Source organism: Rhineura floridana, chromosome 3 (assembly GCF_030035675.1).
Source record: "Rhineura floridana isolate rRhiFlo1 chromosome 3, rRhiFlo1.hap2, whole genome shotgun sequence".
Classification (NCBI taxonomy): Eukaryota; Metazoa; Chordata; class Lepidosauria; order Squamata; family Rhineuridae; genus Rhineura; species Rhineura floridana.
The window spans coordinates 135,783,096-135,807,896 of record NC_084482.1 but is presented as its reverse complement, the minus strand read 5'-3'; the positions used below and the strand labels follow the sequence as shown (position 1 = coordinate 135,807,896).

The window sequence follows — 24,801 nt, the reverse complement described above, 5'->3', positions numbered from 1 at the left end:
AGTAGATAGAGCAGGTGACCCTGTTGAAGCCCTTGTCACACTGTGGAAGAGTGAGGCACATCGGGCTCTTGACACAGTTGCCCCCGAGCGCCCTCTCCAGCATTGTGGAGGCCGGTTTGCACCTTGGTACACCAGTGAGCTAAGGGCAATGAAACAGGCTGGATGACAGCTGAAGCGCAAGTGGCGAAAGATGTGCTGTGAGGCTGATCGGGCACGAGTAAAACATCATATCTGTGCCTACTGTGTGGCGGTGAGGGCGGCGAAGCAGGCCCACATCTCTGCCAGCATCACATCCTCAAGTAGCCGTTCAGTGGAGCTTTTCCATATTGTCAGGGGTCTGTTGAGATCAACTCCAGGAAAAGGAGTTTTAGACCCTTCAGAGGCCCACTGTGAATTGTTTGCAAGGCACTTTGAGGGTAAAGTTGCTCACCTCCATAGCAGTCTTGATGCCCCATCCACATCTACTGTAGTCCCCAATGAGGTGTTCATTGCTACAACACGTGTTGCCTGCTACAACTTCTTGGGAACAGTTTCAGTTGATGCAGCCTGATGACTCAGACAAGGTGCTTGCGATGATACGTCCAGCAACGTGTCCTCTTGACCCTTGCCCTTCTTGGCTTATTAAAGCTTGCCGAGGGGGGTTGACCGAGTGGATCCAAAGTGTGGTCAACGCATCATTGCGGGAGGGAGTGGTTCCGGGCACCTTGAAAGAAGCAGTGATCCGACCACTCCTGAAAAAGCCCACCCTGGACCCATTGGTTTATGACAACTACCAACCGGTTGCAAATACCCCCTTCTTAGGGAAGGTGATTGAGAGGGTTGTGGCGCAGCAATTGCAAGTACTCTTGGATGAAATAGATTATCTTGACCCATCCCATTCTGTGTTCAGGCCTGGTTATGGGACTGAATCGGCCTTGGTTGTCCTGATGGATGACCTTTATCGGGAGAAGGACAGGGGGAGTGTGACCCTGTTATTCTTACTTGATCTCTCTGGTTTTTGATATCATAGACCATGGTATCCTTCTGGGCCGACTTGGTGAGCTGGGTATTGGAGGCACTGTTTTACAGTGGTTCCGATTCTATCTCCAGGGTCGCTCTCAGAGAATAGCATTGGGTGACTCTCTTTCGGCCCCCTGGCAGTTGTGCTGTGGGGTGCCGCAGGGTACCATCTTGTCCCCCATGCTGTTTAACATCTATATGAAGCCCTTGGGAGCAGTCATCAGGAGATTTGGGGCGAGGTGTCAGCAGTATGTTGACGATACCCAGCTCTATTTCTCCGTAACATCTGAATCAGGAGAGGCCATGCAAGCCCTGGACCGGTGCCTAGACTCAGTGGTGGGCTGGATGAGGGCCAATAAACTGAATCTAAATCCTAGCAAGGCAGAAGTGCTGTAGGGTGGTGGTTCCTGAGTTTGGATAATTGGTCAGTTGCCTGCTTTGGATGGGGTTGTACTCCCTCTGAAATAGCAGGTCGGCAGTCTGGGGGTGCTCCTAGATCCATCTTTGTTGCTAGAGGGCCAGGTGATCTCTGTGACTAGGAGTGCCTTTTACCAGCTTTGGCTAATAAGACAGCTGTAGCCGTTTCTGGACCGGGATAGCCTGACCACTGTTGTCCACGCACTGGTAACCTCTAGGCTGGATTACTGTAATGCATTCTATGTTGGGCTGCCCTTGAGATTGGTCCGGAAGCTTCAGCTAGTGCAAAATGCAGCGGCGAGACTGCTCACTGGGGCAGGGTATCGCCAACATGGCACCCCGCTGCTGAAAGAACTGCGCTGGCTGCCCATTTGCTACCGGGCCAAGTTCAAGGTTCTAGTTTTGGTGTAGAAAGCCCTATACAGCTTGGGACCAGGATACCTGAAAGACCATCTTACCCCTTATATACCCGGCTAATCACTGTGCTCTGCAGGTGAGGGCCTCCTGCAGATACCATCTTATCAGGAGGTTCGTTCTGTACAATATAGGAAACTGACCTTTAGTGTGGCGGCACCTAACCTGTGGAATTCCCTCCCCTTAAATATTAGACAGGCGCCATTTCTGTAATCTTTTCGGAGCCTACTGAAGACTTTCCTCTTCCAACAAGACTTTTAAGTTGAGACCTATCCCAGTCTGCATCTGTGATAGAATTGCTTTTAATATGTCTTTTAATATGTTTTTAACCCTTTTCTTTTAAAATACTTTTAAAAGTTTTTTTTAAATGTTTTTAACGTTGTTTTGTTTTAATGTATTTTAAGGTCTTTTTATGATGTTTTAAAGTGTTTTTAGTGTTTCTGTTTGCCGCCCTGGGCTCCTGCTGGAAGGAAAGGCAGGGTATAAATAAAATGATAAATAAATAAATCCATCGAGGATAAGGCCACTAACCAAGATGGCTGTGTTCTACCTCCACTGTTGGAAGCAGTATACTTCAGAATATCAGTTGCTGGAAACTGCAGGAGGGGAGAGTGCTGTTGTGCTCCTAATTGCAATCTTCCCATAGGCATCTGGTTGGCCACTGTGAAACAGATTGCTGGAGCAGATGGGCCACTGGCCTGATCCACCAGACTCTTCTTATGCATTTGCACTTCAAAGGAGAGTGCTGACTCTTTAATGGGACTGATTTCCAGAAAGTAAGGGTCTAGAACAACATGTACCCCTCTGAAAGAGTATTTTAGTCGTAGGAAGCTTCAAACTAGTGCTGGAGCAACACTTCAGATTGAATGCTGGTTAACATTAGTCTTCCCTCCACTTCCCACAATGCACTGCCCCAAGTTTTGAGCCCAAAATAGTATTATATGCTCTTCTCTGTTGCCTGGCAGATGAGACAGGCAAGTCCTGCAACCAATCTATGTCTAGGATTTGAATACTCCACAGCATTACCCCCTGCCAGTGGGCACCTATGAGCTTTGGTCATGAATTATTGTCAGTTTGTATTTCCAGATGATCAGGTTTTCGGGTGATCACCCATGTCTACAGCAAGCTCCAGTCATTTGAGTAGCTATAGTAGTGATCCTCAGGAAGCACCTACTTCTGGCATTTCTCAGAGTCTTATGGCACACAGGAAAATAAAGTAAATCCTTTTAATTTGTGCTCCCCCCCCCCACTATTTTTGCTATACCTGTATTTTTGCTCTTCTTTGAGTGATCCTTGGTGTGCTCATTTGCATGTGAAACCTGATCACAATGTGTCAATGCTTTCAGATCTTGGTTTTGGAAAGAGAGAGGATTTAATTTTTATGATAACATTGTAGTTAAACCAGTACATCGCAACAGCTTTTAATGGAATCATTATAAGTTCAATGTCAAAATTAGAAAACAATTTACATAAGAAAATGTAAAATCAAAAACTTGATTTAAAATGAGAGACACCATACCTTTAGGAATAGAGGTTAATTTAGCTTCTGCAATCCTTATATGATAGACAGTTCCACCGTCAAAGGCTCCAGGTTCTATCCCATCATTATTAAGAGGATTTGCACTCATCTCTGCCAAAAGAAAGCATTTTATAACAGTTGTGGCTGGTGGGTCTACAGCTTTTAAGACACCCTTCCTCTCCCAAACCAGGGCTTGTACAGCTTTAGTAAAGGAAATAACACCTTTAAACATGTCATGGTTTCCCTAATTCAGAAAGATAGACTAGTTACATACAGGGAATGACTTCTATGTGAGGACATGGCCCAGACAAAGTTGAGCCCCAGTGTTTCTCATTTAGAAATTAAGCCATGACGCATGGCATAAATTGTTGAAGTCATGCGTTTATTTGTATGTTTTGAGGAGTACAAACCACTACTAAAATAACAAAACAACAATATACGTCAAAGCTTACAAAATGTTAGGGAACATTTGCTCCTTGTTGCATACAATTCTTTCAAAAACTTAAATCAACATTTCGTAAAACAATTTTTTCCTCAAAGACTGAAAGAATTAATTTCCACAAGATGTGATTTAATTTAATTTAATTTAATTTTTTATTTTATTTCTGTTTTAATATGTTTATAATTGTATGGCGCAATACTCACCTGCTTGTATTTTAAATATTGCGATTTTATCTTGTTGTACACCGCCCTGGGAGCTGTTAGCTATAGGGCGGTTTAGAAATGTAACTAAATAATAAATAAATAAATAAATAAATAAATGTGATGGCTTTAAAAGGGGACTGTACAAATTCATGGATGATAAGGCTGTCAGTGGCTACTGGGCTTGATGACTGTATGCAAGGTTATTTAAGCCAAAGTGATTTCAATTATAATAAACCTTCTCAATTATCTCCAACTTATTTAGGATCCTACATTATGTGAGGTACTAAGCCATGGGTTTACTTGGCTTGTTCCTAAAACTGACGCTGCAGGCAGCCAATAAATTATCAGTATTCTATCTACAAAGGTTGGGATAGGGAAAAATAAATCCACGGCTGGGAGACATTAGTTTAGCAGAAATCCCCATAGCTCCATCCCAATCATGCAAACAGCTCTCTGTCTAAGCTCTGCTTGCTCCCCATATTTTGTTGCCCTGAGCCTTCCTTTCATCTAGGGCTCATTTTAATCCCTGATTTCCATCACATTGCTGACAGCTAAAATAATACTGTAGTTTACTTTTCCCCTGGTGTTATGCAAAGACTTGATTTATTGTACAACCACAAGAGTGGTTGTATACTATAGCCAGCATGGATTTTTCACATTCCGCCATGTTAAATTGAAAATACTCCCCTATGTCATTCTGTTGCTTCCCATAAACTCATTTAAAAACAAAATCTTACAAAACTTACAGTCCTGAACTCAGAAATGCTTGCTTAAGAACCCTCTAAGTTTTCATGGTGATAAACAAAACACTCCAGAGAATCCAGAGTACAAAGTGTAAAAGAAGAGAAGAAAAATCCAGACCCCTGTTGGACTTTTTTTTGTCAGTGATCTCCTAATCTGTTGAAATTAATTAAAAAATCAGCCATATTCACAGAATACGTGTTACTGACCTTGCCCCATACACTTTAAAAGTTTAAAAAATGTGGCTGATTTTTAATTATTTTAAGAAATTTAACATTGAAATCTATGATAGCACTGGCATGCTTAGTAAGAACCAACTGTCAGTGTTCTACAAGCTAGACTAACAGGTGTTCAGCTTGGCTAATCAGGGGGCCACACTGATGCCAGACATGTATTCCACTTTAAACAGTCATGGCTCCCTCCAAACAATCCTGGGAAGTGTGGTTTGTGAAAGGTGCTGAGAACTGTTAGGAGGCTCCTATTCCCCTGACAGAGCTGCAGTGGCCAGAGTGGTTTAACAGACAGCCCCTCTTTCCAGAGAATTCTGGGGATTCTGTAGATCTGTGAGGTTTCCCCCCCAACAGCTAGATTCATTGCTTAAGTAGCAACATACTGTAATCAGTCTGATTTTACATCAGACTGCAGTTTCAGATTCAACTCTTAAGGCACCTGAAATAGGAATAGAATATAACCTCTAGTTTGAAACACAAAAGGTTGTCTTCACCATCATATGACACTGACGAATAAAAAAGTTTTGAAATTGATAAAAAATAATTGGCACAGATTTCTAGGATGAATAATAAAAGAAATATTTTCTAGGTTAGATCTTCTGTTGAAACAGTAGTAACACAGAAAAGAAACATAGAAAGAAGAACACCAACAAACATACAAAAAATGTAATTTTCCATCTTTGGAGTTACAGGTGTTGCCACCATTCACCTTATGCTCAGAGGCACATGTTACCAAATTCTTCCAAGCTACACAGGAAGTGAAGTGGACTGTGAAAGACCAACCCAAATTGTGTTTGCATTTTGACAACTTTGTAGGGCAGTACAATATCTCAGAGAAGAGTTCAGGTCTCCTGCTCCCCTGGTGCATTCACTATAGCTGTCCAATTTCCCTGCTTTTTAAATTTTGATAGAAATATCTGTGGGCTATAGGTATATTCTCAAACCGCAAGGGGTTTTTTTGCCTATTAGTGAATAAATAACACACTTACCTAAAACATGTAAATCCTTCATTCCTTTAAATGCTTCTTTGTGTATCTTTTTCACCTTGTTTTCATGAATTCTTATCTCAGCTAAACTCTTTGGTAGATTTGCTGGGATCTCAGTTAAATGATTATGGGACAAGTAGAGGCGCCGCAACTTGTTTGTTGATTGAAAGGCTTTGGGATGGATCTTGGTTATTTTGTTATTGTTCAAGGCAAGTGCCTAGACAAAATGTGAAAAGATGAAGTTAGAACATTTGTTTTATACTCAGAAGAGTGTTATATTTTTTAAATTGCATGTCTATGTATGTATTTTTTGCACATTTGAATAACAAAAACCCTCTATGTGTCAGAAAGCTCCAAAATAAAACTTGTATATGTGTGGTTTTAGAATCAGAGCAACAAGTAACGAGAGGGAGTGGAATCATTCAGGACTTCAAAATGGGGAACAGAAATTAACACTTTGTTCATCTTACATGACTTGTACTGTACAAACATAAGTTGCTTCCCAGTTGTGTTTAATTGTGAGAGATTGAATAGGCCAGGGTTATCAACCTTTTTGGACCAGAGGGAACATTTCAAATTTTGAGAGAGTGCTGGGGGCACCAGTCACAAAATGGCTGCCATGTGGGGCATGTTAGAACACAAAATTAGAGAGTAGTCATGGTGAAACGTTTCCCATAATTGTATTTCCATACTAGAAAAGGCTTGATCTGTTTAATTTCTGCCTGCCATACAGCTGTTAAAGGCACAAGAACCATGTTTTCCCCCAGCGCCAATCCTAAATCAAAGCCTAGGCTGTCATCCTGTACCCACTTACCTGGAAGAAAGCCATAAACACAGAGACTTACTTCGGAGTAGACTAAGTTAACTATAAAGTGAATTCTTAATGAGGTCCTGGTTGTTAGTTCTTGCAAAGCAGGAGACATTCCTTATTATTATTATTATTATCTTTGTAAAGTTTCCAGATTTGCCTTTGGGGGGGGAGGGGGTTCTTTTACATTCACCCACAATTATTGTTTAATAGTATTTGCAAAAAATAATTTCTAGGCACTACTGATTCCAAGTGAAGGAAATATGCATCTTGGTTGCTAGGGGAAAGGGAAGGGCAAGCTATGGAGATTCCAAGGACGGGGGGGGGGATACAGAAGCAGGAAAAGTGCACTAAAAGAAAGGGCAAAACGGCAACACGTTAGGACTCCAAGGATTCATATTACCTGGTGTCCAAATCACTCATATTAACTGGTGTCCTAACTTATCAGTCACAGCTCTGACTTCACTCAGTGGCTAATAAGACTGATAGGAAGGAGTAGCCAGGCTGGCTCATTTCACATAAATTGCTTAGAAGGGTACCTGGTTAAAGTAGATTCCTCCATTGAGCAGGGGGTTGGACACAATGGCATTCTAGGCCTGTTCCAACTCTACTATTCTATGATTCTATGCACGTTTTGCTCCATACCTTTCTGTCTAGGAGGGCTAGAACCTTACTCAAAAAAAATGAAAGCTCAGATTCTGGGCTGCCTGCTAGGCACACCCCTGAAGGCATTCCCGGGTGCCATGGTGCCTGCGTGTGATGGATTGTTGACCCCTAGAATAAGTTTTTAAAGCCTCATGGGAGTCCTAAGACATGGATAGGTTCAGAGTGGAGTTATGAATGTTGGCGACATACTAGTCTTGCAGTTCCTGATACCGTTTAGTGAAATTATGCAGGGCAGTGCCACTTCAGAGACCTGGCAATGGTCCCTGTTGATTGTTCTACTTAAGCTGGGATAGGATCCAGTGTCTTTGGGTTCATACCACCCAATGGTCCTCCTGAGCCAAGACACCAAGCTTGGTACTTGTTAACAGAATGAATGTGTCTCTCTCACAATGCATCTCCTCCAACCAATCAGATTTCATTCCAAAACATCAGCTGCTAGATCCTAGTTCTAGAGTAGAATACTGATAGAATACTGAATATTATATATGCACAACAGCTGTAGCACTAAATATTCTGAAATGACAATGGAGGGAGCAGGAATGGGCCTGCTCCAGCTAAACTATCTCCTTCTCACCCACCACCACAGGGTGATCTGCCATCAACCATCATGTGGGAACAATCCTGATGTGTTTTTGATATGTTAATATTTATATTTTATTTTTAAAAATATGTAATTGGATATTATTTGTAAGCCATCTTGGTAGGATTTATATCCTGAAAGGTGGGATATAAATAAGTGAAATAATAAATAAATAATTCATTCATTCACATGCTCTTCACCAAACCAAATTTTGGGGCAAATTTCATGCACGTGTCCCAGTTCTACTCTTCCTCTTGAGTGCAAGTGTGCATGAATGGGCTGTTCCTGGAACCAATCATGCTAATCAAGGAGACCAAACAAGTTTGCCCACTGTCATCACCCTCCCCTCCCTTTTGCAATGATGAAAGAAAAGTGGCTATAATTATTGTTATTTTATTATTTAAAATATTTCTACCCCACCTTTCTACCCTACAGTGTAGACCAGTGGTTCCCAACCTGGGGGCCGGGACCCCCAGGGGGGCCACGAAGTAATCCAGAGGGGGCCGTGAACAGTAAAGAAATGAATTATTTATTAATTTTTTTAAAAAGTCTTCACTCCTTCTACTCTGTCTGCTTCCCACTGGAGCTGCAGATGACACCTCCCCCTTGCTCCAGACGAGAGGGGAGGCCTTTTGCTGAAGCGCCAGAGCGTCTTTCAGGCGCACTAAGGGCAGGCATCTGCCTATAAAATACATGGCAGATGCCAAAGGAGGCTGAGGGTGGGGCTACCAGGAAGAAGAGGGGGTTACTATCACTGATTCCTGTCTGCTTGCACTACCGCTACTGGCAACACCCTCACTTAGAATGAGAGGAGAGGGCTTCTTGTGAAGCAAAAAGAAGCAAGCCTGCAAAAAAAAGGCTGCTTTCCCCCTTCCTTCCTGGCAGCCAGCCTGCCTCCCTGGCGGGAGGGGGTCACAAAAATTTTTCAGCTTATAAAGGAGGTCCCGTGCTCATAAAGGTTGGGAACCACTGGTGTAGACTAAGCCAGAAACTATGCGTAGATAGAGGGTTTGGCCTTCCCTATGTAAACTCTTATTATTTATTTACGATTTTTGTATTTTATTACTTTTATACCCTGCATTTCTTTTCATGATAGGCAAGCCATCTGATTTAATAATTTGTGCCGACTAGAATGCCTCTGGAATTACTTTAGAAGGTTCCTTTCAAAGCCTGACTATCCAAAGGAACCTGTTCCTTCCGGTTACAGCATCAGTGCTGGCAAAAATAGAGAACTTTCTATATGTCTCCCTCGAAGTTTGGAAGCAGTGGGCAAAAATACTAGCCTTGCCAGCATCTCCCCCTCCTCTGTTGCTGAACTATTAAGCACAAAGGGTTTATCCACATTTGAGCAGTATTTAGCTGTTAATCTACTTTCCCCCCCATTCAGATTAGACCGTAGTAGTCCATGCCCACACTTGCTTGAATTTAGATATGAGAAGCAACTTCAGTCTTTTCCATTCTTATTAGTAGACATTTCCTTTTGTGTTTGTCCTTGCCTTTTCATTTGCTGATTCAACTAAGTACCAACAGGGCATGTATGCATATTGCTGCACATGCACCTTGATTTTTTAAAAAAAAATCCCCACTCAGGAAGTGCCCAAAAGCACACAGTCAAGCAATTTTAACTTTGCTTGTGCAGCTTTCTGGTTTTGTGTCAATTTCCATCAAGCTAGAATTCATGAATTTGAGTATGATGAGTATTGAGACAAATATTAGAAATGTTAGAAAGTAAACTTACATATAGTGATGTGAGTCCTCTGAGATCATTTTCCTTGACCTCTTTTATTTTGTTGTTTTGAAGGTCTATCATGCGAGTATCAAATGGAATATTTCTTGGTATTGCAGTTAAACCTATTAATTAAAAATAAAATATAAAAAATCATCTACAAACAAAAGACCATTTAAACTCCATTTGCTTGTTTGTATTTTGTTTAAAGATTTGTTTCGGCTTTTTAATCAGTGAAAATGTTTCATTACCAAATTAATTCCCAAAAATGTATCTGGTTATATCCAGTGTTGGCCATACTCAGAGTAAATCCATTGAAATCAATGAACAAGGCCATAGATTTTACTGGGTCTACTCTCAGTATGAATTAGTTGGCTATCACCCTCTGATTTTTATTAAAATATATTAACTGGAATAAACAATATTTCTGTTGTCCACTTCAAATGTTTATCTTTTTAAAGATTGTTTCCCTCTAAAATGTGCAAAAAGCCAGTTTCCACTAATCAGAAGGTGACACTGATTTTCATTTTTCAGATCAAAATGGGTAGAATGTGCATGGGGTATGAGTATAGTTATTTTTCCCCTTCTCCTCAGAGGGTGCCCTAGCCTTTAAAGATTGGTTTTTTGTGTGGGGGGGGAGAGTACTGGTTATTGTAGTAGGAAAGGGATAGCTATTAAGCCAGTGTGTGTGAGAGTATGCAAGACTTCATGCAACACTGGTAAAATGAAGCAGTCTGGAGTTTCACAAATGTTTGTTAATGTTTATTTTTAAAAGGCTGGTGCCTAAACATTTTGATTTTCACCCCAAGCAGTTCCACTGGGGCTTCCACAATTTCTTCTTCCAGGTTCAGTTCCTCATGCTACTTCAAATGATCCCCCAAGTTCAGGAGTGGCTTTTTTAGGGGGCCAAGGAAGCTTTGTACATGCAGAAGCTTTTTGGGTGGCTGTCTGGATCCTGTCCTTACTATCCATATATGGACCTTTAAGAACAACAACAAAAACTTGTGAAAGTTTGAAGAATACACTGGACTCTTCAGTATGAATATATTTGGCTGCACAGATGTATTTAGGTTGCATATATACCCAGCTGATCACTGCGCTCTGCAGGTGAGGGCCTCCAGTTCATTCTGTACAATATAGGAAACGGACCTTTAGTGTGGCGGCACCTACCCTGTGGAATTCCCTCCCCTTAAATATTAGGTAAGCGCCATCTCTGCTATCTTTTCAGCGCCTTTTGAAGACTTTCCTCTTCCAACAAGACTTTTAAGTTGAGACCTATCCCAGTCTGTGTCTGTGTTAGAATTGCTTTTAATATGTCTTTTAATATGTTTTAACCCTTTTCTTTTAAAATATGTTTTTAAACTTTTTTTTAATGTTTTTAACGTTTTGTTTTAATGTATTTTAAGGTCTTTTTATGATGTTTTAAAGTGTTTTTAGTGTTTCTGTTTGCCGCCCTGGGCCCCTGCTGGAGGGAAGGGCGGGGCATAAATAAAATAAATAATAAAATAAATAAATATGCCTGTGTCAAAGGTTGTGCGCAGAGCTTGGAAAAGTTACTTTTTTGAACTACAGCTCCCATCAGCCTAATCCAGTGGCCATGTTGCCTAGGGCTGATGGGAGTTGTAGTTCAAAAAAGTAACTTTTCCAAGCTCTGGTTGTGTGATATTAGCCATATGTGGCACATTGACAGACAAAAGGAGAGGGTAGCAGAAGCGTTCCCCACCATCACTGCTTGAAAGCTCTGTTGGGTTTAAGCAAGCTTGCATGCCGCCCCCTTTGATAGGGAGATGTCCCCTCTAGCTAGAATTGGAGGACAACTCTATGCTTGTTTACCATGATGTAACTTCCTAAAGGGTGGGGTTATTTACCTTCTCTTCCTCCTCCTTTGTTTAAGGGATATTGATCCTTTTTGCATATTCTCCATTAAGCTTGAGGGAATGAGAAGCATACACATGCTTCTCTTCCAAGATACCGTTGTCATGGACTAAGACTTCTACTTTTTCTATATAAGCTAGAGCCTATGTTTCCTGAACATATGAAAGGTCGTGAGTAAATATTCTTTATACTTTTTACCTAGAAAGACTGTTCTTTATTGAACTAGTGTGCACGAGGTGGGACTGGTTATTCTCAATTCCGCTGCTGTGTATTTACTTTACTAAGAAATAGGACTACAAACTGTTCCTATTTGATTTAAAAAGCAAACAAGCTCATCTTACCCACCAGAGCCTACAATGAATGAGTGTGTTCACAAGTATGTGTTGAGCCTCTGCCATTTGGGATAGACTATACTAGCCTAGATGGGCCATTCTTCCAATTTGTCCCTCACCATTGGTCATGCTGGCTGGGAATGATGGGAGTTGCAGTCCAGTAACACCTGGAGGGCACCGCACTGGCTACACCATTCCAATTCAATAAATCTTATATCAACTCTCTAGAATTCTGAAATTGCTTTAGATTTTGAAACATGCACTTTTATAAATTGTGTTAGAGACACTTGAGAACAACATTTAGGAACAAAAACCATTCCAATAGGATTTTATTAACCCTTTAACAACCAAAATGCCCTCTGGAACAGAATGAAACAGCCCAGAACGGCGACTTCCCAGTGAGCCGGACCTCCCAAATTCACCAGTCCCACATGACTACATGGGATTCATGCAATAAGACACAAAACTTCCACGCAAACCACATTCCGATACCCGTTCCGGGCTATAATACGCTTTTACATAAAACAGCCTGGAAGAGCGACTTCCCAGCAACTCAGACCCACCAAATTCACCAGTTCAACATGACTCAATGGGATTCATGCAAAAAGTCACAAAACTTCCACACAAACCACGTTCCATCCAATAATACATCTTTCTGAACAGAGCCCAGAACAACATCTGAACCAGCCAAGTCAATAAAATGCACTAGTCATGCATAACTGTATGAGTCAATGCTCTGGGCCACAAGCTTTCACAGCAACCACATTACGAGGCCCATTTTTGTTGGGAAAATGGCCAGAATGGCAACTTTCTAGCTAGGCAGGTCAACTAAATTCACAGAAGACTTTGAGTTAGCCAAAGCAACAAAATACTTCTGTTACAATATGGCACAACATGTCAGGACCCCACTAGGGATCAGCTGCCCTGCACCTTCAATTTAGTGTTGCAAAGCTCATCATGCAATTGTTTATTGCATGATTGGTATCTCATCTAGTTTGGCCCTCAGACTGGCAGTGGCTGTCCAAGGTCCTGTTCTCCAGCCTTCTTGCCAGAGAGCCTTTTGACTGGAAAGTTCTTCTGCCTCCACCTTATGCACTCTGCCCAATGAGTGGGAGTCCCTCTCACAGGTTCCGGACTTTAATAACCTTGATTTTGAAAGTAGTTGTGTCAGAAACTCATTTCACAGAAAGCAAACTGGTAAGGTTTGGCCCAGAACTTGAATACAAGGCAGAGGTGGAGTCTGAGCCCAAGCACGCAAGAGCACTTCTCTGAACCCAGTTTTTTCCTGTGATAGCACATCTATTTCACAGACAGCAAACTCTATTTCTCTCCTCCTTCTGCCGGCCAACTTGCCCCTCCAATCTCTCTTTCTCTCTCTCTCCCCAATTCACCAGCCATTCGCAACCTGGTAGCAGCACCATTATTATTATTATTATTATTGTTGTTGTTGTTGTTGTTGTTGTTGTTGTTGTTGTTGTCTTTATTTATATCCTGCCATTTTTCCAAAACTGGAACTCACGGTGGCTTCCAGATAAAAATACATATAGTTAAAAACATACAAAGTCTACATTAAAATAAAATTAAACTATTTCCAATATTAAAACCATACACACATATAGCTAAAAGAGTTCAAACTAGTTTAAAAATAATATAATAGACATTAGCAATGCAGCACCCTTCACACCCTATCCTTAACAGCCTTCAATTCCAATAGTGCTGCTTAGTGGACCTACAAACAGCAAGAAAGGGTATTGCTGATCATCCCTGAGGTTCCTGGGTCATCCTGTGTTATCTCCCATTTCCCAACAAAAGGAGAGGCAGCGACATGTGTGGTTGGTGAATTTGGTAGGTCTGGCTCATTGGGAAGTCGCAATTCCGGGTTGTTTTATGTAAAAGCGTATTATAGCCTGGAACGAGTGTCGGAATGTGGTTTGCGTGGAAGTTTTGTGTGTTATTGTATGAATCCCATGTAGTCTTGGGACTGGTGAATTTGGGAGGTCTAGCTCTCTGGGAAGTCGCCATTCCGGGCTGTTTCATTCTGTTCCGGAGGGCATTTTGGTTGTTAAAGGGTTAATAAAATCCTATTGGAATGGTTTTTGTTCCTAAATGTTGTTCTCAAGTGTCTCTAACACATCCCAGTGTTTTTGGCATCAATTTCTTTTATAAAGGGCCCGTTCCGGTCTGTTCCGTTCCATTCCGGCTTTTACACCGTCCCTATTTACAATACCATTCAAGATATCACTAAAACAGAGTAAAGTTCTATGCAGTACTGGGAAAGCATTTTTTGTGTGTGCCCACACAAAAAGAGAAACCTTCACTGTAAGACGTTCCAACTATGCACTTGTAGAAAGTGACTTGGCTAAATATTTTACTTTGTAGTTTAAAAAAGTGGCAGTTGAAGAAGTCTTTGCTAATATATTAATTTGTTGCTTTGATTGAACTCTGTTTCTGGGCAATGCACCTTTGGAGTTGGAGGAAAACTGTTACTATATCCAGATAGTGTCATTTCACAAGTATGTGTGTGTATATTACGAATATACAACCTAGTTCTAATGAAAATAAAGCACAGATTTTAGCCTTACCCAAATCTGAACAGTGTACAACTCTCAAGTAGCACTGACATCCAAAGGGACATACAGGGAATAAGTCAAAGGGTATAAAGGGTGCCCTAGTTGGAAAAACAGAATTATCATCATCCTTATCATCGTCATCCTTGTCGTCGTCGTCGTCGTCATTGTCATCCAGGTCTTCCATATCCATGAGCATCATGTTCTTGAAGGTGAAGTATGAAGGGCTTATAAAAGGCTTAGCAGAGCACATAGCCAAGAGGAGGAGAAGCAGATACTCTCTCATGTCTTCAGATATCACACTCCTAGAAAACAACAACTTAGATTACAATTTGTTTATACATTTCCTTTATTTGTATGTAATGATCTGGAACTCTAGATTCTTCCTAGAAGCTTGTACTTTTAAAATTAAGCTGCAGTGTGATGATACTGTACTTTCAGCAAGATTTACTTGGGCCAGGGAAGCTGAGGCTGTAAAGGCTGAGAGAGTGAACTTTGCCTGATGAACTGGGTTGGGAAGATTTTGGCTGCAATCCAGTACATGTCAACTCAGAAGTAAGTTCCATTGGGTTCAATGGGATTTTCTCCCAGGTAAGTGTATATTGGATTACAGCCTTAGTGGGGAAGTTTATAGCACAGAGGTGGGCAGCCCTCAGTGTCTATCGAGGCACAAACCTGAGACTTCCAAGCCTGGCTGTGGAGGAAGCAGCCAATGTGAACACAAAATGGCTCAAGTTTCTTAGTTTCCATGAACAGTTCCTTGGACACTGGTGTGAGGAAAACTGAGTTACATTTAGATGTCTTCAGAAAAGAAGGTTGCCATGCAGTTTTAGGAGAGCTTAACGATCTAAAAACGCACTTACAATCCTCATGCTTCTGAGAATAGCACACTTAAGCTCTCCAGCAGTACTTCACTTTGCATAGTGGATGAACCTGTATCTACAGATCTCTTGGGAGCAGATTTTCAAGTATCTTAATTTTATATCAGTCAAAATGATGCTCTTTTGGTGCTCAGTTGGTGCTCCTTGTCCTTTTTATGATGGTCCATGTGAAACAATTATTATAACAGACATTTGCTAGTGTTGTTTTGACAGAAAAGTTAAGTAGTGTAGCAGTATGAATTGCTGGGGGGGTTGCCTTGGAATGGAGGGCATTTCCTTGATTCAGTTAGGAATAACATTTAATAACAGCAATATTGGGTTTTGTAGTTTGCTTGTGCCTTTTATTTTATAGGAATTTCTATCACACTTTCAAAGCAGCTAACAAAAATAAGTTAAAACAATAAAAGCATCAAAACAGTGTCACAAAACAATAAGAACAGCAGGGAGAAAAAAATTACCAACAATACAACAGGAGATAAATATCAGTGAGAGAAGGGCACAAATCCCTCATAACACAAGGAGACAGGTAACACAACAAGCCCATAGTCAGCTACCACCAAAACCCAAACAAAAGAGGAAGCTTTTATTAGGTGACAGACAATAAAAAATGATAGGACCAGATGAAATGTACTTGATAGGAGATTAAACAATTGAAAAAGCCTGGCCTTGTGTAGTCATACTCCGCAGTTTAGTGGGGAGGGGGAACACAGAGCAGGATGTCAGAAGTTGGGCAAAAGTGGGAAATATGGTGAAAAATATACAGAGCAGCCTGTTTTGGTGCTCTGCTCCAAAGCTCTTTAGGTATGAATCAGCAGCTTGAATTGAGCTCCAAAAATAACAGGTCACTGCAGAACAAACTGGGTTGGAGTTATAGGCTTGATCTAACTTTTCCCAGGTGATAGTATGGAAGTAGCATTTTGGACCAATAGAAATTTCTGGATGCTTTTCAAGGAAAGCCCTCTGAAGTGCATGTTATGGTAGTCCAATCGGGAGGTTACTGACTGAATCCTAGCAAGACAGAGGTGCTGTGTGTAGGTGGTTCCCAAATCCAGATAATTGGTCAGTTGCCTGCTTAGGATAGGGTCATACTCCCTCTGAAAGAGCAGGTTCATAGTCTGGGGGTGCTCCTGGATCAATTTTTGTCACTAGAGACCCAGGTGACCTCAGTAGCTGGGAGTGCCTTTTACTAGCTTGGTCTGTAAGGCAGCTGCGGCTGTTTGTGGACTGGAATAGCCTGACCACTGTCATACATGCACTGGTAGCCTCCAGACTGGATTACTGTAATGTGCTTTATGTGAGGCTGCCCTTGAGATTGGTCTCAAACCTGCAGTTTGTACAAAATGCAGTGGCGCAACTGCTCACTAGAACAGGATACTGCTAACAATACCCCACTGCTGAAAGAATTGCACTGGCTGCCAGTTAGCTACCAGGCTAAGTGCTGGTTTTGATGTATAAAGTCCTATACAGATTGGGACCATGATACCTGAAAGATTGTCTAACCCATCAATCACAGCACTCTGCAGGTGAGGGCCTCCTGCAGATACCATCTTATCAGAAAGTACATTCCTTACACCATAGGAAGCACCTTTAGTGTTGTAGGACCTACCCTTTAGAATTCTATCTCCTTAAATATTAGACAGGCACCATCTCTGTTGCCTTCTGAAGACCCTTCTCTTTTAAGAAGTCTTTCAAGTAGCTACTTTTTCCCAATCTGCATCTGTGTTGGAATTGTTTTAAAAGATGTTTTGAGATGTTTTTGTTTTTTTAAATGTTTTTAGTGCTTTATCATCTGTTTGCTCCCCTGGGCTCCCTTTGGGAGGAAGGGTGGGAGATATATTTTAGTAGTAGTAGTAGTAGTAGTAGTTCTTGTTATTGAATCTGGCTAGGTCTCCCTTTTCCATGAAAGGGAGGGTGCAGCTGGAGTTGCCACCAGAAGCAGCATTAGATCAAGAACCACAGGCAAGCTCTGATTCTGCATCTTAAGCAGGAATGCAGCTCTGTCCTACTCAGGATGTTCGCCTATCTTCAGATTGGCTGATGTCATCACCAAGCAGTAGCACTTCTGTCTTATCAGGATCAAGTTTTAGTGTGTGCTCCCAAATCCAGTCCTTTACTGCTGTCGGACATTGGTTCAGGGTTCGCACTGCCTCCCTGAGATCAGATAGAGATACAAAATGGATTCATCAACACTAATCTTCAGATGATTCCACCTATGGTTTCATGTGGATAAAATACACTACGAACAAGATGAAACCTTAGAGCCAAGGAATTGAGCGCTAGTTCCTAGTCCCCCAAGACTATTTTCTTAGACCTACCTCCTACGTATCCTTAACACCATATCTGTAAGATTTTCCAGAAATATGGCTGCCTTATCTATGGAGTACTGACTTCCAATTGAAAGTATTCGAAGAAAGTTTATTGTATTCATCACCTAGGTTACTGCCTTGTATTTCTTTCTGTAATTAAAGTGCCATCTTAATAGCTAATACTTTGCTATTGGTGTATCTGACATTGGTTGGCTGGGTAAAAAAAAGTGCATTACAATTTTTTATTCAGGTGCGTTACAATATTTTATTTAAGTGTTGCCTTAACATTTTTCATAATTTTTTCTATTAAATCACAAGGACTTTATTTTCTGCTGGCTGTATTTTGCTGGGAATGGGATGATTAATGCAAATCTGTACAGTAATACCTCAGTTAACAAATCCTCCAGGAAAGAAGCTTCTTTTAACAAAGTATTTTTTTTTTTTTGGTGCAGGGGATAGGGGGCACATGCTGACAGTCAGAAAGTGGTTCTTATCTACTGGATTATGGCTGCTGGAGGCAGCTTTCGCACACATGGCTGGAATGGTGCTCCTTGCCAGGTGACACAGCTGCCTGCGTAGTAAACAGTGCTTCAGGTACCCTGGAAGCATTGTTTACTGCAGTCACATCTGCTTGAGTGCAGGGGAGGATGGCAGAGAGAGAGAGCGCATGGGGAGATGGCTGCCCCTTGCCTGCCTGGTCAAGGGTACGGAGAGGAGAACTGATGCTACATTACAAAAGGAAAAAAGGCAAGGCAGGCATCCCTGGATGCATTTTGTAAGAAGCCTTCAAGTGGTCTGTATGCAAAGCTTACCTGACCTGGTTGTTTCATTTCAAATATGTGTTAGTTTTGAATAAAAAGTTTGCTGAAATATGTTGAACTGCTCTTTTTTGTAGTGTAGGAACCTATCCATTTCTTTCCATGTTATTCCTACCTCTGGTATTAAAGTTTCTGCCAGGAGCACATGTACTTTGTTAACTGAGGTATCACTGTATAAATAAGCTATTAAGTATGAGTGATACTCTTCCCAACTCATAAAATATGAAGGTAATATATAAGTGTAGAAGCATATAGATATTCTGATATACACTTTGGGGGGGTGTGGAGAAACACAGGAGGTATAACATGTTGGGAGAGCTCATGGCTATAACTGAATTCTTTGCTTCTTGATGCTCAATGGCCTGGCAAGGATAAACAAGTGTTTGGATGCCCAGAGCAAATATCCCAGCCACTTTTCCCCTCCCCTGGTCCTTCTACTGACATGCTACCTGGGGCTAAGCCATGGTTAGGGTTAGGGTTACATACAAACCCAGGCTTGCAGTTTTTCTTGCTACCTACAAACCAAGAGCTGCCAAACCAAAGTTTGTTATTGATTTACTGCTCATGGTTTATTTGGGGGAGACAAACCATGAGCTTGGTTGTGGCTTACTCCGCGTAGCAGTGGCTTAGCTCCAGGTAGCACAGCCACAGCAGGACTGGGGAAGGAGCAAAGCAGCTGCAGTTTTCACTCTGGGTACTCTTACACTTGTTCATTCTTGCTAAGCTTTGGTTTGGCTTAATGTTATATAAGAGTGAGGCCAATAAGACACTATTTGGTGCACAATTATTTGAAATTTGCAGCCAGTAATATGGTGCATGAAGATTAGGTAAGCAGTAATATAAAGTTGCCTATAATGCTCCTAGTCCAAATATTCTTTTATGTATATGAGTATGCTCATGTGTCTAGAGAGGCATGCAAATATATCATTTTCTAGGGAAGGACTGCTGCAGTTATATTCTCTTTGTATATAGTCAGTAATACAGATGGAACTCGTAGGTAAGTGTATATAGAACTGAAGCCTAAGTGATTTTCACAAGTTAAGGTTTACTATAAGTCAATAATCCAAATCTTCTAATAAATTTCTTTTTATCCTAAATTATCCTAAATTTCTTTATCCTATCCTAAATGATAGGATGCTACACCAGTTATTAGTATTTATAAATAAAATTACTCAACTAGGATTAGAATAAAGAAACTTTTTCTAGTAACAATGCTGTTCCTTATATTTTGTTTTTAAAATTTTGCCTGTGAGGACTATTTAAGGTGCATTCAAAATGATTTAAAAAAACTAGGGCAGAAGGCATCACAATTATATTTGTGTGTGTGTGTGTAAGTGTAAAGTTATCGAACAATACATTGGATTGTGTGCTTACCTGTAATGAACACCACTTACTTGCTTTGTGGTGAAATGCCGGTTGTATGATACTGTAATATTTGGTATTTGTTTTCATGACAGAGCTAACACTGAACATGGAGAGTATTCTAAATTGTTAAAAGGCAGCTTTTAAAAAAAAAAGTACTGCAGTCAGTAGACTGGAACAGGGTGCACAACCTTGTCTCTAAAGAATTTAAATCAGCAAGCAAGAAAATGCTGGTTTCCTTGTGGAGAGGCATGGGAACTCCTTCTGTTCGCTAATAACCCCCAGTCATTGCTCTGCACAAAAACAGATTCCATAGAAGGAAAACAGGAATCTTGAGCAGTGAATTTACAACTAGCTTTGCATCTACTGACCCTTCATATTTTCTCCCAAAGAAATTGATACATTTTAAGCTTTTTGTGTTTATAATTTCTACGGCATAAAGATGACTAGACTTGCAGAATGAAGAGTCTAGGAAGTTTGGACATTTTTTAAATGCAGAGACCTGCTTTGTCTTGGAGGGGAATTAACCATCTTCATCTGTTCAAAGCATCAGGGATGATGGCACTTCACACTGCTTCAGTGTTTTGTGAACATTTAGTTGGCAGTGAGCTTTTTTCTAAGTTTCTTTTCTTTCATAGAGATTAGATTGTAAATGCTTGGAAACATAACTACATAAAAAATAATTACATGTCTATGAAAATGAATAGCACGCTATTTTTCTCTCATATAAAAATATCTCTCCTATATTAGACCAGTTCAAAAGTACAATTTTCCTCTTTCTTCATATTATCCATAGTATAAAAGCATTTCGACAGTGTATAACCTTGTAACATTTACTTTAAAATAAAATACTGCACAGTAGTCAATTAGATTATATTAGTAATGATAAAAACATTGTTAAATTACAATAATATGAAGTAAAAAAAATACCACAAAACATACCTTGTTGGTTTGTCAAGTCCTTCTAAAAATAATAATCCACCTGAAAAATTTATATCCAGTTCCTTACTATATAGAATTGAGTTTCAAGCCTATAAAATGAACAATAAATAATAAGAGGGTAAAAAAATCACTTTAAAGTTCCTGTTCCTCCTGGCACTCTGGGTGATACTTGAATAAACTGCTTCTGTAGATTAGTCTATCTGAGTACTGAAGAATGATGTTAAGAAAACTTGTTACTACTCATGTGTTTTTCATCACTGCTTGTATCACAGCCAAAACTTCTAGCTTAACTCTAGACGTCTAACAGAAGATGTGGTTAAATTTGAAGCTTAATAATGGATGGCAGAAAGCCAATGCAAGCCCCATATGGTTCATTCAAGTCCATTTCTGATGTACAAGTACACACCTCATAAAAAAATTCTGCAGTGTGCCATTTTTACATAAATGAAGACGTCTGCATATATCTACCAAAACCAACCTAACATTTACTTCTTCTAAATAGATTATATTTAAGTGACTATCAGTGTGTGTGGGGGGGGGAGGGTTTTGAATAAGAAAGCTATGTACCGTGTTTCAAGATATTTTATTTATTTAAAAAACCCTACTGGTGTGGCAGTGGCTGTCAACCAAGGAGCAAGTGCCTGCTGGAGTGCACAGTGGGTTACACCCTCCTGCCACAATGTATCTAGTTAATGTTATGCACTATATACAGCCCTTTGCCTACCTTGATGATTGCCAGGTAGAATGAAAAGACCACTACTACATTTGTGTGATGAGAGCCAGTGTGGCGTAGTGGTTAGAGTGTTGGACTACAACCTGGGGGACCAGGGTTCGAATCTCCACACAGCCATGAAGTTCACTGGGTAACCTTGGGCCAGTCACTGCCTCTCAGCCTCAGAAGAGAAGGCAACAGTAAACCATCTCTGAATACCGCTTACCATGGAAACCCTATTCATAGGGTTGCCATAAGTCGGAATCGACTTGAAGGCAGTCCATTTCCATTTCACATTTGTGTGACCTTTCCCCCAAAGGAGCCCAACGTGCAAACAACAAGGAACAATTTTTTTTAAAGCATGTTAACAAAAATTCCAGTGCAGATGTAGATGAAGTCAGTTAGTCTACACTCAAAGGGGTTTCGACTTATGCTTCTAAAATATTAACCTCCCATGCCACATAACAAACATCTTTTTAAACTTGAACTTCAAAAAGCACATTATGAAACAGCAGGGGGAAGTCTTGCCCCTCTCTCATAATGCTAGAAACCATAAGCAGGACATGGATGCAGTAGCCCTCTCCTGCATATGATCGCTATCCTGGAGTTTGAATATGTGCTTCCCACTGGCATCTGATTAGCCACTGTGAGAACAGATGCTGGACTAGATGAGCCTTTGGTCTGATCGTGCAGGGCTCTTGTTATGTTATGTTCAAAGAAAGAGTCAAGAATTCTATTCAACATGCTCAAGGAAAAGGGCATGCATTTTCGATTCCTGCAAGAATAGAATTGGTGTTGGATCTTTAATGGAAGATGATTGCATGTGTCTGTCCTTGTTGGGAAAGTACTCTTTATGGAGAAACAAATAAATCTAGTCTACTCACTTGGAAATGCCCTGACCCAGCCTTTAAGTTTAAAACTTAGGCAAGCATGTACTGCGCTTCGCTTTCAAACTATGCCGAACGCTGTGTTTCATGGTCGTTACTCACAGACCCCTTGGTCCCAGCGTCTTTGTATATGTGGTGTTTCAGAGGTTGAAGATCTGCCTCATCTACTGTTTTGCCCTCTGTACTCTTGTCCTCGAGCTAAATACTTGAATTGTTTGTTGGCCCGTCAGTGTTCGGGCCGGGTTTTACAATCCATCTTTTATCTCATGTCTGATCTGGATATTTCTGTAACGTATAGGGTTGACCTTTTTGCATTGTCAGCCCGAAAGTTACGTGCGAAATACATCTCTGAACATGCGATAAACTGTCAGGGGGATGCCCTATGGTAATAGTCTGTATTTGTTAACAGGGTTTTAATTACCTAACGTTGGGCCTATACGGGAAGCCCTATGTTATGAAGCACAATGCTTTTGTTGCGAATTCCAGGTTTTGATTTGTATGTATTACAATGAAGGAATTTTAATTTTAATTTGTAATGTAACTTGCATTCTGAAATGGTGCACGTGCTGTTTGTAATGTGATGGCCTATGGCTAAGCAATAAAGTTATACATACATACACTAGAAAATGTAACAGTATGGTAGTTTGTACAGGAGTGTCTCTAAATAGGACCTCTCTGCACCTCAGTAGCATCTTTTAGCACCTGCTAAAAGATAGGACATTAAAGAATAACATAGTATTGTCCATGTTATAGATAACATAAAAGTAACATAAAATGGCATTGATACTTAACAAAAAGAGACAATCTTAATGGAAATAAAAGACCTCTCCTGCTCATGATGTTCAGAGGTATGTTTCGTCTGATATTCAAGATAGTCTATCGTTACTAATAGCCATTTAGTGGTAATTTCCATTAATTTGTCTAATCTCCATTCCAGGATGCAGAAAAGCAGGAGACGAGACTTAGTTGCACCTGTGATCCTCATCCTCTTACCCTAAGCAAGCCCAGCTTTGGTGGCTGCATAGTGGGTCCTTTTCTTTTCAGTTCCTTCCTCTGCCTACTTAAAAATTTGTGGGATTGTGAAATCTCATGGGGTTTCCTGGCTATATCCAGTTGCTACAGCAATAACTTGGCTAATTTTTACAGCCGCAGCTGGTTCAGCTTCATCAGGCCACAACACAGTCGGATTATTGAAAGGTTCTGCAGTATGTCCAGTGGGTAATTTTCTCAGCAGGCATTAGTACCGTGAGGGTTACTGAGGACACATTTGTGAGTCTGGTGAGGGACCAATCCACGACACTAAGGCACAAGAGGAAAGGAAATGTAGACATGGGCAAAGGGAAAGAGATGGCATCTTCTGGATACATGCACATTAGAAGCACAGTGCAACATTTTGTTGAAGGTCCTACCTATTAAAGACTGGAGATCTTTAACTGAAACTTGAACCCATTATCCTTTGTTACTGTTGAACATAAAAGATTTTTACTATCATGTTGCATTACACAGCTGAATACCTGTTTATGAACAGGTGTTCTATGTCATAACCTAATTTAAAATAGAAATGTGAACAACTTTTGTCATACATCTTTTCCAATGGAAGAGACTGACAATATAGGAAAGTTTTATGTTTCCTAACATTTTCTTGGAAAAGGAATTCTTGTAAAATTAACCACAGATATTAAAGTATTTTATCTATAATTCAGACAATGAATTAAATTGTGGTAGTCTTTTTCTTTGATTTTGGTAATAAACCTTTAATAAGGACTCTCCTTAATGTTTTTAGTTTAGAGCTAAACATATATTTAGCACTGAACTCTTTTTTAAAAAAAAAAATCTCTGTTACATTGGAGACCATAGTACAATCACATTAAAAAGTGACAAATTGTCAGGTAACAGGGGTCTCCTATTTTTTTGTAATAAGCTTATTGTTAAGCTTATTTTTTGTAAAAAGCAGAGAGGAAAGTCACAAACGTGTCAAGAAATAATTAAACTAATAATAGTGAGCTAATTATCTTGTGCATATTAAGCCTATATTCTTAACACACCACTACTATAACATCAATACTAGTTAAATAAACATAGGGTAGTATTCAATGTAGTGTTAAGGTGAATGTTCTGCCACTGCAAGAATTTTTCCTTGTGTGATAGAATGTGTTCTTGTGTGCCCCCTACATCTCCTTGGAGCAGTTCCCCAACTCTCCCAAGCAGATTTGGGTACAGCACACAGGAAGAAGAGGGGGAATCCCCTTGCACTAGTGCTAATCCTTCTGTTAGAGCAGAAAGTTCTTTGAATACCAAATATATTTATACTAATCCAAATGCAATTATCAATTTTGGAATCAGGCCAAGATGTTTTAAGATGACATAGTCTTCTAGTGATATATTTCG

At 40.4% G+C, this 24,801-nt stretch overlaps 2 protein-coding genes across 5 annotated transcripts in view; one reads left to right on the top strand and one right to left on the bottom strand.

The window, feature by feature from the left end:
• ASPN (asporin) overlaps positions 1-21,099 on the bottom strand; it is a 33,370-nt gene extending 12,271 nt beyond the window's left edge. The window contains exons 1-5 of the mRNA XM_061618069.1: positions 20,815-21,099; positions 14,521-14,810; positions 9,744-9,856; positions 5,955-6,168; positions 3,350-3,460 (exon numbers count right to left, since the gene is read on the bottom strand). Of these exons, the coding sequence (XP_061474053.1) occupies positions 3,350-3,460; positions 5,955-6,168; positions 9,744-9,856; positions 14,521-14,791 (709 nt within the window). The 5' untranslated portion in view covers positions 14,792-14,810; positions 20,815-21,099. The remainder of the gene's footprint in view (positions 1-3,349; positions 3,461-5,954; positions 6,169-9,743; positions 9,857-14,520; positions 14,811-20,814) is intronic.
• CENPP (centromere protein P) overlaps positions 1-24,801 on the top strand; it is a 267,372-nt gene that overhangs the window by 111,186 nt on the left and 131,385 nt on the right. The window lies entirely within an intron of this gene.